Source organism: Erithacus rubecula, assembly GCF_903797595.1.
Source record: "Erithacus rubecula genome assembly, chromosome: 16".
NCBI lineage: Eukaryota > Metazoa > Chordata > Aves > Passeriformes > Muscicapidae > Erithacus > Erithacus rubecula.
Window position 1 is genome coordinate 5,872,245 of NC_136668.1, and position 16,253 is coordinate 5,888,497.

Here is a 16,253-nt window from a genome sequence, read left to right on the forward strand (position 1 = left end):
TCATTTATGATTTCTTAATTAACATAGAAATTGTGATTATTGGTCTTCAAAAGTCTTTGACATTATTTTATACTTCCATCTTTCAAGCAGCTCTTAATTTTTTTTTCTTAAACCCAGGACTAGATAAGCTATGTAAATAAAATCTGATTTATATTAATCTTATTCCTTTCTTTTACGTTTTAAAAATTACTTTTCATGATTTAACATTAATTTTAAAATGTTCTCATCATCACATATACACCCATATATACCCTACATTATATGCATAACCTTTTCAACACCAAGAAAAAAGACCCTATTTGATCTTTAGATCAGAAGCAGGTTTCACCAATGGATTTTTTTTCAGGTACAGATATAGTTACCTACTTCACTTCCAAGCAGTTCCAAGCTAACTATCTACATATTACTGATTTGATATTTAATTTGTTACAGAGACAATATTATTGTATTGTATTGTATTGTATAATATTATTATAGCTAAAAATATCGGACAATGGCAGTAATATGCAATGCATAGCACCCCGGTCCCTGCAGCGACAGTTTAAGGTAAAATATCTGACATCTTGCTCAACTCAACGGTACACAGAGCTCCCATCACAGTTTTACTTTCTTCCCAGTCTTCTGAGCCCTCCCTTGAATGAAGACTGGCTACAGCTCACAGCCTTTGTCTATGCTGTACTTAGCACAGCAGAGGGACAAAAGCAACCTCTGAGAAAGACAAACCATCTACCCCCTACTGGTCACAAACAATGCCTTTAGTTGCACACAGAAAAAAAAAGAAGGGGAGCAGTTATGTGTTTTGAAATGTTTTTTGTACTGATTATTTTTCACTGTTGTGACTGAGCCCAGAGGAAGCAGGAGCTCCCCCATACAACACCAGCTCTGAACCCTGGGCGGTGTTGCAGGAGGGCTGAGGACATCCCGGGATATTTGACAGTGACACCACAGGAACCTGTGGTGCACACTCCTGCAGCCTCCCCCCAGCCCCAGAGGCTGCACTGGTGCCAACAGAACCACATCCAGCTCCTGGAGCATCATCATCCTGCTGCTTTGGGGAGTCACAGAAACACTGAACTGCAAAGTGCAGCATCAAATGACTGCTCATCCACCTCGAGCTCGTCAGGTCCCCTCAGAAGTGTGTCATCACCTCAACTTTATCAGCAGAGAGTTTTATTCCATCCTAGTCCTCAGCTCAGCCCTTGGTTAAGGTGTTGAGCTGCACATCAGCATTAAATACACAGCTGAGTGTCCTCTGGATTAAGTCGTTCACATTCACTTGACTTTCAACCGTCAAAATGCTTGTTCTACATCTTTTATATTACTGACAAAGAAACTGTATTAGTCAAAGGGGAGGGAGGGCAGGTCACAAGATGAGCAGAGCATGCAAATGAAACAATTAACATCATGGGAGAGAAGGTTTGCCAGAAATCTCTGTATCTCCTGCATTTTTGACTTTGGAATCTCTCAGAGCAGTGACTGCAGCACCAGGCTTAAATGACACAATCCATAAAACTGGGCTTCCTCAAAAAGCATACTGGTCAGTGATTCATGAAACTAATAATTCTAACTTGTCACTGCTCTTATCTTGATAAGTTCTGCAGCCTGTATGGCTCCAGGCTACTCTTAAAGGGAAAAAACCCTCCAACCTAATGGGGCAGGGAAGGAGAATGAGCACAGCATTCAACTACTACATATGCTCCAGGAAGGGAAAAATCCATCTTTCTAAATATGTAACATAATTAGGCATCCGGACCAAGGACTGATAGAAATGTTCATCAATTTGCGAGGACATGCCTGGAATACGGCAGGATTAACAAAATCATTGATCAATGAATTATGCAAATACATTCTCTCCATAAAGAGAGAGTTACATTACGTCTGTAACGGGCATCAGTGATTTTCAGAGACCCTCTCTTAGGCACTGTTATTTTGTCTCGGCTGGTCTCTGATATAAAGCCTGTCACCATGGTGCCATCTGGATAGTGTTCCTTTCACCATGCCATACTTCCAACCTCCCATTTGTAATCGGCTGTACAACAGAGGTTATCTCAGATTTCATTTCCATGTCTTGAGCAGGGACACCAGATCTCCCACGGACATGCATCAGCAAATAAAAACATTTCTTATCAAATAACCACGTATGCACCCCATCTTCCTCCATCAACTCGTTATGCTGATTATGCATCTCCTTTCCCTAGGGTCCACTGGGGGGGCACTCCACTTTCTAGAAGTTCACCTGAAAAAAGGCAGTTCTGTAGTTAATCCCTGACTATTTATGAAACTGAAACCTCCCACGGACATGCATCAGCAAATAAAAACATTTCTTATCAAATAACCACGTATGCACCCCATCTTCCTCCATCAACTCGTTATGCTGATTATGCATCTCCTTTCCCTAGGGTCCACTGGGGGGGCACTCCACTTTCTAGAAGTTCACCTGAAAAAAGGCAGTTCTGTAGTTAATCCCTGACTATTTATGAAACTGAAACCTTGAAGTAACCATAGCCAGGTTCTCCAGGAGCATTTCTCCTTCCCTTACAGACCAACAGCGACACAGGAGGCAGAAGAATGGGAAGAGAAGAAACTAAGGCACGGTCCAATAAATGACGTGGTGAAAAGAAGGGGAAATTCCCATTTGTCTACTGATACCTCCATACTTGGGGCACACCATTTCTCTACTGCCAAAGCAACTGTTGACTCCCTCTGGCATAATTTGATTTTCTGTGAGACAAGCTAAACACAGAAAACTGGATACTCCTTGAAACGCCAAACTACTTGTTTTTCACCTAATTTCACCAAGCAGGCACACAGTTCAATTGCTCACATGCTGTGAGTGGTTACTCTCTTCCATTACTTTTTATTACATGTATCATCTTTTCATGTTGACTGCTGAAATGAGATTTTAAATTGCTTTTATTAATTTACATACATTTGAGCTAACATACACCCTTGAGTAAAAAAACAGCTCCAAATAAACTAACAAAACAAACCCAAAAAAGCCCCAAAACCCAAACCACGGAAAACATAAACTAAAACCATCAATCATTTAAATTTCACTGTACTCAAGTATAAGTAAACTAGCTATGCACATCATTTGACAAAGAATTCTCGTTTTCATTACTGTATTTAGGTATTTTGGTATCAGTTATAGGAACATGATTTACAGAGTTCAAATTTGATCCTGATTGCCTCAACCGACCATAATTTCCAGCAAAATAGAGGAGGAAATCACATTTGTGTGGCATTTTCAGGCTTTCATTAAGCAATGACATCTCATATATTTACAATTATGTCATGACTTTCACTCCCTGTCTCTCCAGGTTGTGAAAGCAAATAAAAATCTTCTATCTGCTTAAGACATGCCCAGAATAGCATTTTACAAATAAGTAAAACTGACTATATAACTGAGTGTTCAGCATACAGAGGCAACCCTAGGAACAATTAAATTCTAGTATAGCACATAATATTGATTCATGCTCAGAAAAGTTCTTAGAAGTTCGCTATGACAAAAGGCAGTGTGCATTATAAGCACACTCACCCATGACATATCTATTAGAAATTGCACATACTAAACCTTTCACAAAATAATCATTTACAACAGGAACATATTGAATCCAAACAAGGAGAGCAGGAATAAATGCTTGCAATTCCTGGATGTGGCAGACAATGCACAGACCTGGGGCTGCAGGCTGGGCTGGTGTGACAGACTGGCTGTGTCCCACCCGACACGGCTCGGGGCCGAATCGGAGCTCAAAAACCCCAGCACAGCCCTTGCAGGTTTGTGGTTTTGTCATGGAGCAGGAAGAAGTGTGTGGTAGAATTATTTGCAAAGAAAAGGTTCTGCATACAAACACTGATAGAACAATTTAAATTTCCCTCGTTTCTTTAATTTTAAGATTTTGGGAAAGGAAAGGTGGTGTATTTAGCTTTATTACACTTCGCAATCAGAAGAAATAATCTTTTCAATATAATATATTTAGGGCTCATTTGGAACTGAAGTCACAAAAATTTGGATGACTAGACTTGCACTTTTTCATTATACTTTTGGATGAATTGGCACAATGTTTGACACTAAGGCACCCAAAGGGGACTGGTGAGTCCCTGGGCGCGTGCGGCTACGGGCTCAACGGCAGTCAGTGCTCACTCATTCCAAAAGCAAGTGAAACTCAGGAGGGGGGATTTTCAGACTCAGCCATATGATATGAATGACCTACAATTAATGTGGCTAACAATAAACAAACCCCGAAATTATTTTGTACGGCAAGAACCATTTTCCCTTCTTTAACAGAATACTACCCACAGACGTCCTAGGATTAGCTCTTGGTGTGATAAAGTCTTATGCAATTAATAGAATGTGTTCAAGCTCTGGACCCTCTGGCTATCATTATAAAAGAGCAGAAAAACAGCTTTTACAATATATAAAAAAAGTAAAATACTCCACCTAAGTTGTCAACAGTGACTCATAATTGTTTCTGTGCTGTCCACACAGTACAGCTCCCATGCCACCACACAGTTTTCCAGTTATCCCAGAGAGACAAAACAATGACAAATAAATTAATGGGCTTTTTGCTAAACTGAGTTCTGTTTCTTACTGAGAAAAATGGTTCAGCCCTCTAAGTCTAATGACAGTAGTATGCTCAGGCACTCAGTATTACCAGTTTATCCAGCTGAGCTATCTTGAAATTAATTTCTTTTATTCATGTGTCCTGAGAGACATGGAATTCTGAACCTTAGACATATTTTATCTCATATACTTCGTAGTTTTGGGCATTTGGAAATAAAACCAAGGACTGATTTTTAACCTACAAAGTATATGAACAGCATATCACCACACCACAAGAATAGTGGCTGATTATTTTGAAGACTGCACTGGGTTTATGGTTTGGTTTTGAGGGCTTTTTTAAATAACCTTTAATCATACTTATGGTTACAGTAATAGACATTTCTCAATAATGCTGTTATTGCCAGATATTGCCACAGGACCTAAGTAAAAGTTAAGCAGAGCAGAGACCTTCTCCTACTAAAAAATCTTTAATTAGTGATGGTTTCTCACCAATTTTCTTCAACATCTCTGTGCATTTCTATGCCAACAAGTCATAAGACAGTTAATAACTCTTTCTACTCATTTATGAATATATGCCCATCTTGCATTTTATTGCTGTTTCCATTGTTGCACACACTTTTCCACATCTTGGAATGCAAGACCAAACCCATTGAAATATGTTTTACCATCTTATAGAAAGGAGAAGACAGGAATTATGTCAACAAGAAAAAATTCCTATTTTATCAACAGAAAGAAACTGAACCCTTCATGGGAATCTGTTCAGAAAATCTGAGGCAAGAATGAACAAAACCAGCCCCAATGCAGAACTACCAGGATGGGAACTGATGAGTCCATCAGTTCTGCAGGTCATTTCTCATTATTTTCAACTTGCTGCACAGGCAAAGACAATCAAGGCAAGGCACCAAAGCACTTTATACTCAACATTTTAGCATCTTTTAACCCAAAACTCAGAGTCAGCAGTAGCACTCAGCACCTGCTTTAGGGTTTACATAGGTCAGGCCATAAAATCAGTGGCACTTTTTGTGGCACTGGAGCACAGAGGCTCCTGAACACACAAGTGACCAAGAGCTGGGAGCCGCATTCCGCGCCCTGGGCTGCTCCAGGCTGCAGCTGGAGCTCACAGCTCCCCACACCACGTCCTCAACTTAGGCACAAATTTCACTCCTGTTTGCATCTTTGCCTCTGTGCTATTAGCTGGTATGGGAACATATTTATAAAGCCAAACAAGAAAATGAGAACAGTAAATGAAAACAACTTGTTGGTAAGAAGGAATAAGTCACACGGGTCACGTTGTGCTCTGGATTTTGAAGGATAACTGCACAAAACTGCTTCTCTTCCTACAGCTACTGAATCACCAAGCTCCTTGTCATGGCTTTTGAGGAGCACAAGGTGAATGAAATGTGCAACCAACCCAGAAACCAAAGTGCTTCTAAACAGAGTAATCTTATTTTTTGAGCAAAGCCTTGTCCCAAGTTATAGACAAAATTTAGAATTTTGTAGGCAGGCCTGGAAACACTGAATACAGAAAGGTCACAAGATTTCAGTAAGATAAAGAAGAAATATATTATTTGGTACTCTGGCAAACTGTTCAAACAAATAATTAGAATTGTTTTTGCAAGAATCATTCAATATTTTCTACATACTGCATTGTATGTTAAAATATATCTGCATAAAATACACAGTGGGTCTGAAATGCAGAAATTTGGTTTCACTTGTTAGTGTTCTTTGACGGTTCAGATAGCTTTAATTTTAACACTTATGACTGTTTTACAACTAAAGATACTATACTCTTTGGGGCAAATTTATTTTGATAGATTAAATTCTCAAACTTTCTTTGAAGAAAAACACAGGAAAAAAATCAGATTATGTTGGAAGTAGAAAACATGCATTTTGTAACTGCAAGAAAAATAAGTTTAGAAATGGATACTCTCAATCTGTTTTCTCATCTATTAGAATTAATATTGATTTTGTTCCTGTAACAGTGTGTCTGTGCTGAAAATTAAAAATGCACTGAAGAAGTGATTATGATCTATTTTATATATCCTCATCTCATCTTCTCCTATCCACAAATAACCAGCACAGAAGTAACCAATTAAAAACAGAGAGGTAAATAAACTAATTCAGCATTTACTACATCCAGGGGAGAAGGAATGCATTCCTAGCAACTTGTGCAGTGCCTGCAGAACTCAGTATATTGCAAAAAAGGGCTCCATTTATTGTACAGCTTATTTAGTGAAAGTTATAGCACAGTCTGCTGTCAGTAGAGGACTGATTCACTCTCTGCAGATAAGAAAATCAGTCCCTCAAAAAACAAAACAAAACAAACCCATTTTAGAGAAGTTTATTTTTTCTTTCTTTCTTTCTTCTTTTCTTTCACCACACAGTAGACTTTTCAATCTGACAGACAAGTAAAATTTTATAGTGGTAACACATTACTTTTCCTGAAAAGTGCTATTACTACAGAATTCAAGCAATACTCTCGATAACGTAAGTTCCCAGATAAGAAACTCTGCAGAAACCTTCTGTTAGCTCGATATGAGCAACACACACTATCTGATCAACATCAGGGTCCCAGCCTGGGGGACAGAGGGGCTGTGACAGACACGGCCACCACCAGGTCCCTCCAAAAGCAGAGCTCCTGTCACAGAACTCCTTTGGGCATCGGAACAAGGTGGACCCACCCTTGGGAACAGCCCTGTGCCCGATCAGACGTGTCCAGACCCCCGTGGTGAGTGGGACAGGCTGCTGTCCCCCCCACTGCTCTGCCTGCTCTCAGGAGCCCAGGTCGTGACTCTGCTGAGTCTCCAGGTGCCAGGAGGCTGAGGCAGGTGCTTATTTCATCCACCTACCATTTGCTGTTTCATCCCATGTAATTTAAGGGCAAGCTCTGCAGCAGCCTGGGCAGGCCTTCCCTGCTGAAGGAAGGTGTGCACTGGGTCAGGGCTGCTCTGCCATGAACTCACGGTGGATGAGAGGGTTTGAATTTTGGAGAGGGTGTATGTCCTTCCCACCCCTCTCCATTGCGTTTCACAATTATGTGCTTTCACGAGTACTGACACTCAGTTTGCAGGATTAACTTTGGCTGACAGGGAAAGCTTTATAGCAGTTCATATTGTGAAAACTTATTCTTTAAGTGAATAAGTTATTATTGGTAATAAGCAAATTATCTGCTCAGATGCCAAGTTCGGGTAATACTGGATTTACATTACAATGACAGCGCTCTAAATCTAACGTGCTGCTTCTCTGGTAGAGTCAGCTTTCACGATCAAAACCTCCTTTTCAGTATGTGCTGCAGGTCTAACAGCCTATGTGTAAAGTTTGCGGTACATGAAGAGCACAACGTGGTGTTATTTCAGCCCTCAGAGAAGGATCCTCCCCAGAAGCCAATGACTGCACTGAACAAGGCTGCCAAGCGCCCGTCTCTCCTCCCTCTCACATGCCAAACACCTTTGAAACAGCTTTTGTCTAGGGCAGCGGTCACGTATCTGGCAATATTGCTGCCCATGAAGCTGTCACCCATCCTGCGCTCGGCATCGGGCAGCCCCGGCGGGACTCGGCTGCGGATCACCCGCGGACCCGCTGCGAACGCCGCCGAGCCCCGTCTGCTCCAGCAGCAGCGAGCTCCGCGCCCCAGCAGCGAGCGGCAGCGCACAGGTCGCTGTTGTGGCTCGATGAGCAGAGGCGGCAGCCCGGGCAAGTGTCGATTGCACCTGCTGAGGTGGGCAGGGGGCTGCGCAGCCCCGAGCGGCAGCACCGCAGCGCGGGGACAGCCCGGCCACCCCCCAGCGCCCGCGCGGCCCCAGCCACTCACAGGATCTCCAGGTCGCGCAGCGCTCGGAAGGCTCCATCTTCGATGCAGCTGATCTGGTTGTTGTCCAGTTGCCTGCAGAAAGGAAGGGAGAGGATGAAGGCTGGCTCGGAGCGCCAGGTCGGGTTTCCCCGCCAGCGAGGTGTCCCTCCACCCCCTGGCAGCGCCTGCTCAGCTGCCGCTGCTCGGGCTGCTCGCGGCTGTCTGACAGCGCTGCTCGCTCCGCACACTGAAGCCTGGCAGGTCTCAGTAAATATTAATTGCGCCTTTTTTTTTTCCCTTTTTTTTTTTTTTTTTTTTTTTTTTTTTTTTTTTTTTTTTTAAAGGCAGAAGGGAGTAATTTCATTACATTAGGGCATCCAATCCATTATGAGCTTTTACCGTCATGTCACTGAAACAATTTCATTAAGCTAAAGGCCTGTAAATCATTGGAGGTCACTGGGCTGCCCTCCGTGACCTCCCAGAATGCCGTTTTTTCTTTTACTGGAAGTTGGAGTCCTCTGTTCTGACAGTACTAAATCTTCAGGCTTTATCTACCCAAGAGCTGTGAGAGTGCATAGGGAATATACCAATTCCAAATTAGACTCAACTAATCTAATTTTATAGTCTTTTTATTATTCTAAGCACCAAATGTCTGTGGTGGTTCGATGCCTCTCTGCATTGTTACTGGTCCCATCTGGTAGCCCTTTCTATTGAAAGATTTCTGACTAAATACAGATTCTGTCTAACTGCATCAGGGAGAGCAATCCAGTGACAAAAAGCATTATACACATGTACACTTAAAACACTATTTTGCTTCAAAACATGTAATTTAATATTTGGATAGCGGAGTTCTCTCATTTGTCTCCCTGTATGCGCATGATTTAAATGTATTTTGCAATATATGTGAATACAGCAAGACAGCTACATCTGTCTCCTCTGCTTAAAAGAATTAAAGTTGTAATTTAAAATTCAGTGATTACATTTTCTGACATCTGATCCCTTAAATTTTACACTTAAAGAAATAAAATTACATATCTAGTCACATGCAAGTAAAATATCTGCATTTCATGAAAAAATAGATGCAATCTCCTGACTCTTATCTGTTATTGCCCTTTATACAGCATATACTGTGGATTTTGTGGGACAGAGACTTTTTGTACTATGTGGGTAAAGTATCTCGAATAAAGATACAAAGATTACACTGTAGCTTCTCATTTTTGTTACAAAAATATATGCAACTAGCAAATACATTACACTCATGTATAATATGGTTGCATAGTTTCACCAACCACTTTCCAATCATTCACTGCATCTAATTTTTGGTCTAAATAGACCTTTGCACTGATTTTCTTATTATACAACAATAAAGCACAAACAGAGCAAATACAATGTTTCTGAACCCCTCTAAAGACTGAGTTTGTTCTGCTAACACTGAGCATCCTGGATATGTACATTTTGACAAACATGGGAAACATTCTTTGTGATGTAGTCTGTATCAATGAACATTGCCATTTTTATGAGTTAAAGTACAGGAAAACCCACTCACACTCTAAAATCTACTAAAAACCTTAGAACCATAAAGCCCCAACTAAGGTTTCTTGTAGAATTTGCTAACTTTGGAGAACTGTGAATTTGACAAAACTTCAGCAATGTCTCCAATGCTGACAGACATTGGAACGTACAGTCCTCCAAAAAGTATTTTTCTGTGTGTAGCAATTAATGAACAGAATATATACATATCTAGGTAAATATATATAAATATGTATACATACATATACATGTATAAATGCATATTTATGATCTCTCTGTTTCTCTGACCACCTGCAAAAGATCCTAAAACCTCTCTGGTTTTGACTGCTGAGAAGATTTGTCCTGATATCCCTGTTTAATTGACAAAAAATTTGTTGTTCAAACAGAAGGGATGGTGCATTTTGAAGAGGAATAAACTTCAAATGAGTTAAATACAGTGCTGTCTGCTTGATTAAGTACTTTACACTTAGCTTTATTAAGCAGAAGGTTGGCAGATACTAAGATGATGAGGAGAAAGGAGCCTGAACTTGAGAATCACCTGCTCCTTCTACGGGAAGTACTATATATTGTGTGATCTTTATTGGAGTTATACTATGATATTGATTTTTCTGCCAAATACACTAAAATAAGCAAATAAACCCACAGTGTGCTACTCTCAAAGCCTTATGATTAAAGAGATTCCTTGGTTGGTATTGTTTTTTTTTTTAAAAAAACCTGCTACTCTCATAGATTGATTTTTGTTGAAAAAGCGTAATGAGCATTTTAATCATATTTCCACAGGTCCAGTCATGGCACTGCCAAGAACCAGGTTTAGTCTGTGTGATCGATGCACAGGATCACAGCAAGGGAAACCTCTCAATGCTCAGAAGACACACACTTAGCAGGACTATCAGTAAATAGGGAACATATTCATTAGTGATACTCCCTGATTCCATGGCCCGTGAGCCAATTCTTCACAGTCTCTGGGGTGAGACTCACATGTTTAATGCTCCTTTGTCACAGAGCTTGTGTCTCCTGGTATCTGTCACCCCAACACATTCACATCTGCATTGAAATATGAGAATTTCTTCTCAGAACGGAAAGAACTGCTAGTTCTCTTAAAATTAGGTTTTAAGACCCTCTGTCTCCCTATTTATATCTCTGTGTGTAAAGGTGGAAATCCTATTTCTCTGCCTCTGTAGAGCACCCTGGTGAGCGGTTCAGTCAAGACTAGAAATTTGAGAGTTTAATCTAAATGTCTTCCTTCCAAAACAAAGTGATAAGTTTAAACTTTTGGGAAAAGTTTCAGTCAAGTCTTACAGAAAGCCAAGGTGTTCAGCACATGTTTTTATGCTTGTGAAGACAAAACAAACCCCCTGTGATGCAGACTAGCAGCCAGCTCACACACTCAGTGTGTGCAGGCTGTGCATGCAGCTCCTCGAAGGGCCAAACAGACATCCCAACATTTGCTGAGAAGAACATCTTACTTGAATATAATTACCATATGCAGAGAAGGTAAAATTTCAATTAAAAAAAGAAAAAAAAAAAAGAAAAAGAAAAAAAGGAAAAAAACCCCATACTTCAGAGCAGGTGGAACCTACATTTCCCTGAGGAACATTGTGACACTGCTCCCATCTCTCCATTGCTGCATTCTGAACAGAGCACTGAGGCACACAGAGCACAGGGCAGCTACCTGAGACACACCTCACCTGCTCCAGGATTACAGGTGAATTTTTAAAAATGGTCTCAGGGTGCAGAAGCCTTGATTCAGATTTAAATGCCACCTCTATTTGTCAGCACTCAAAGCTTTTCTAGAAAATCTTTTCCTTGAGATTACAAATTGGTAGTTATGCACGTAGTGGTGCAATGTACTGGTGGTAAAAGGTCAGACAACACAAACTCAGATTTAAGAGCAGTTTTAAAAATACATGGACTTTTCATACCTGCATTTACTCTGCCTTCTGAAGAATACAGCACTAGGCTCAAACTTTATCTAAACCTACCAAGTGATTTGACTGCCTCTGACAAAAATGCTGTCACAGAGATATAGTGAGCTGCTGAAGGATGAATGAAACCACAGTAACTGAGCTGTGTGACACTTTCAAATTTTGCTGAGTTCCACAGACATCTAACTTGGATTTGGGCTGAAGTGTTTGGGTTAAATGCTGGATCTCTCAAGCATTAGACACAAAGCACTGAAGCTGAGCAGACCCAGGCTCTGGAGCTGGGCTGGGTGATGTTGTCAGAACAGGTCAGTGAGCTGAGATCCCAGGCTGGGACACCCAGCAGCTCCCCTGAGACTGGATTTTCCACCCTGACCCCACCTAGGAGGCTCCAGGGATCCCAGATCCCCGTGACAGGCAATTAGCAACCAGACAATGCCCAGAGATAACAGCAATACCAGAAGACCTCAGAGAACAGAGCAAAGCACTCAAGCAAGGAAAATATTGAATGGGCAAATGGGATTTAGGTGGAGTGTGACACAGACAAATGCTTAGAAACAATCCAAGACTTTATCAAAGTCTTTAGAGGAAAAGACGTTTCACGTGGCAAAGCTATAATACATAAAGACATATGTATACTGTAATTTGGCTCTAATCTGGACTCAATAACTACTCTCAGATTTTATTGAAGGAAAAGCAGGAAACTACAGTAGATGTAACTGGTTGATAAAACTCAAAATTGATGTTTTAAAGAAAAAAACAACTTAGTCACAAATCACCTTTCTAAGAAAAGTGAAATAATACTGCATCCTAACAGATTTGTATCACAGGAGAATCTATGGCTTGGCTAAAATTCCACTTTAAATGTTTAAAACTCCTTTTACCTGATAGAGTGTAACTCTGGTTTATCCATTTAGACTGGTACAAGATCTATCATAAATAAGAGTCAATTTCAAATACTATTTAGAAGGAATAAGAGTTTACAAGGTTGGTATCCTTTTGCCATTTGAAATAATCCTTTAAATACGAAGCCTTGAAGGTTTTGCTCACAACAATTAGGAATATTTAATTTTCAAATGCATTTGAGAGATAAAAAATCCCCAGTAACAAAGCTGATATAATTTTATCATGTTACTAGCTTTAAGATTTTTTTTAAAACAAAACAAAAAAAAACCTTCAAAAACATTTAAGATTTAAATTCATGCAGGGTGAAATTTACCAAAACTGAAATAATCTTTTTTATTAATATTAAAAAATTACTGTTTAAAAATTTACATTTGTATAACTAGCAAGATTTCCTCACAACACACCAACTATAAGAGATTTCAGCATTTTTCTGCAGTTAGCAACATTCACATTCACAGAGAAGAGACCCTCCAAGTATCAACATTTAACAATAATGGATTTTATAACCAGTGTTTTGTGCTTTATTCAGTAAAGGATTTTCTTTTCCATTTTCAAACACTACCAAGGCCACTGCAGAGCTCAAGTGCTAATCTGTTTTTTAATTATACTGTGACAGTAGTTAAATTACTATAACCTTTTTTCTGTATTTTGCCCAAAATCTAGTTAAATATTTAAATAAAAGCCAGTGTTAATGATGACTGTAATCTATACTGTTCAAATTCCTTTCTCATATTTCACATTTAGCACAAAAAAGCAGTGTTATAATAGTTGCACATTTAAGCTTTACTCTGATATAAAATTACTGTGCTACTGCTATAGATAGTATTTACACCTGCAGATAAAAAATTAGGCAGCAGCCATTTCTTCATTAAGGAAAGACTTGCATTTTTTATTCCTGTTAAAGGTATTACATCACCAAAATATTTAAAGGAATTTCAATAGTGATTTTACAGGAATGTAAATACACTGTAAATTATTATATAAACATTTTTAGAAAAGAAAAAAATTTTCTAATTGTATCTTTCAAAGAACCTCTGTTTGGAAAACATTTTCCCTTCCATTTCCTTTTTTATTTGGTGGTTCTTGCTGCTTCTATGCCATCCTTGTCCTGTAAAGTTTGCACTCTAATTTTTAGGTTCTTCCCTAACCTGTAAGAATTAGAGAGACACTCCATAACATTTATTGCCCTTACAGAACTTCAATAATATTACAATATCTAAGGAAAGTGACACCAACCCATCTATTTAAAATTTTTCACATACCAAATTAAAGTTCTTATCCATGTATTAATTGATAAGGAAATGTAAATAAAAGGGGAAAGATGGTGCTTTGAGGTTATATTAAATTTAATTAAATTGAAATAATGTGAAGTTCTTTCTATGTAGCTTTTAATGCATTCCCCCTCTTAATTTTTACTCTTTATTTATGCCTCATTGAAATCACTCTATAAGAGCTTGCTTATATTAGAACATTAAAAGATTGATACAGCTGTTCTGATCAAGCTGCAATCTCACTCTGAGATTTTTACAAGTGTTCCAAAATTCCCTTTTTTTTTGTTTCCCAAGGTTTTGACAAAGCTGTTGAGGCTTTGTGCAGAAACAGCTCATCTGCCTGAAATAATTGGGCAGAGCCACATTCTCTGTCCTCAGTTTTCATACCCAACCTGTGCTGCCAGGCTGTTAAATTCAAGAAGGGAGGAATATCTGATTTGAAGGGGAACATGAATAATTATTCTGCACACTATTCAGAATTACCAAGTGTTTACTCTGAGTATTTGTATTACATTAACTCACAAATCAAAACGCTGCTGTCACAAAATAACTAAAATATCAGGTTAAAGCAAAACTTGAGTGGCAAACAAACACGGAGGCTCCTCCTGCCGCAAGGACAAACACACACAAACACGAGATTTCCTTTCAATATCAGGTGCTTTAGAACATTTTTTTTTCCCTTTTTAAACTCTCTCTGGCTGCTGATGTAACAAATAGTGCATACCAAGCACAGAAATGGCTGTCTCCATAGCAATTGGGGCAGGTTTTGCCGTTTCCCTAGTTACTCTTGACTGATAACCATCTGTTGTTCTCCTCTGCCATAGCCCCAAAGGGGAAAAGGGGAAGAAAAGAGGAAGATAAAATGGGTGTTTGAGAAAATGAAAGTTACTTACTGTGGTGTTTTTTACAGTTTTGGAAGGTTTGCACTTATTTACATTTTTATGTCAGTTGACAAGTGTCACATACCACACGTAAAGGAAAGTTCTAGTTCAGAATGTTACTAACCAGTGACCTTATTAATAGGAAGTCATACTAGGGAATCAGATTAGGAATATTTTTGAAATCATATCATTAGGGACAGTATTAGGAAACTGGAAAATCTGACAGCGTGGTACCTGCATAGAAAAAAATCAGCAGTTGTTTAAACTAAATAAGGAGCAGACATTTGTAATGTGTAATTTGTAATGTGCAAAGAGCACAGGGCAGAGGAGGTGCAGGTGGTTTCATCCACCCAGCTGCTGCAGGTGGAACTGAGCTGCTGCCTTCCAGCCCTGACCTCTGCTCATCTGGGGCTGTTTGCATCCCAGCCTGAGCCCCTCCCTCCTCTCGGGTGCTTCTGGCTGGGAAGGGAGACACAGACACAGGAATAGGCACATGGACAGGAATAGGGACAGACACAGGGACAGACACAGACACAGGCACAGGGACAGGGACAGGAATAGGCACAGGCACAGGGACAGACACAGGCACAGACACAGGGACAGACACAGGCACAGACACAGGGACAGGCACAGGGACAGGCACAGGGACAGGGACAGGCACAGGGACAGACAGGCACAGGCACAGGGACAGGGACAGACACAGGCACAGGAACAGGCACAGACACAGGCACAAGGACAGGTACAGGCACAGGCACAAGGACAGGTACAGGCACAGACAGGCACAGGGACATGCACATGCACAGGAACAGGCACAGACACAGGCACAGGGACAGACACAGGCACAGGGACAGGGACAGGCACAGACAGGCACAGGCACAGGGACAGGCACAGAGACAGGAACAAGGACAGGAACAGGGACAGGCACAGGGACAGGGACAGGCACAGGGACAGACATAGGCACAGGGACAGACAGACACAGGGACAGGGACAGGGACAGGCACAGGCACAGGGACAGCCACAGGGACAGACACAGGCACAGGCACAGGGACAGGCACAGGGACAGGCACAGGGACAGGGACAGGCTCAGACACAGGGAATCTGCCCCATCCCCACCTCAGGACAGCAGTCCTGCTGAACCTCACCCAGAATCTGAGCCCTGTGAGCAAGGTCAGTGCTTACACAGGCTCATGCACCATCGTGGCATCACTTCTGTGGAACTAACAGCACATAAGTCACTCTCATTTCCAAGGCAAAACAAACAAGCCCCCACAGGTGAGCTGTTACTGCCCATCAATACAGCAGCATCAGATGGGATTGAGGGTTTCTCCTGAAAATCGTTCTCTCTGTGTGCTCCATGCTGAAATAAATTCATTTCAGAAGCAAAACTTT

The 16,253-nt window shown here is 40.6% G+C and overlaps 1 protein-coding gene across 5 annotated transcripts in view; it reads right to left on the bottom strand.

The window, feature by feature from the left end:
- Window positions 1–16,253, bottom strand: part of SLIT3 (slit guidance ligand 3) — a 463,958-nt gene that overhangs the window by 196,582 nt on the left and 251,123 nt on the right. For all 5 annotated transcript variants that reach the window (XM_079319922.1, XM_079319923.1, XM_079319921.1 and 2 more), the window contains one exon: window positions 8,376–8,447. In XM_079319922.1, coding sequence (XP_079176048.1) covers window positions 8,376–8,447 — 72 coding nt within the window. The remainder of the gene's footprint in view (window positions 1–8,375; window positions 8,448–16,253) is intronic.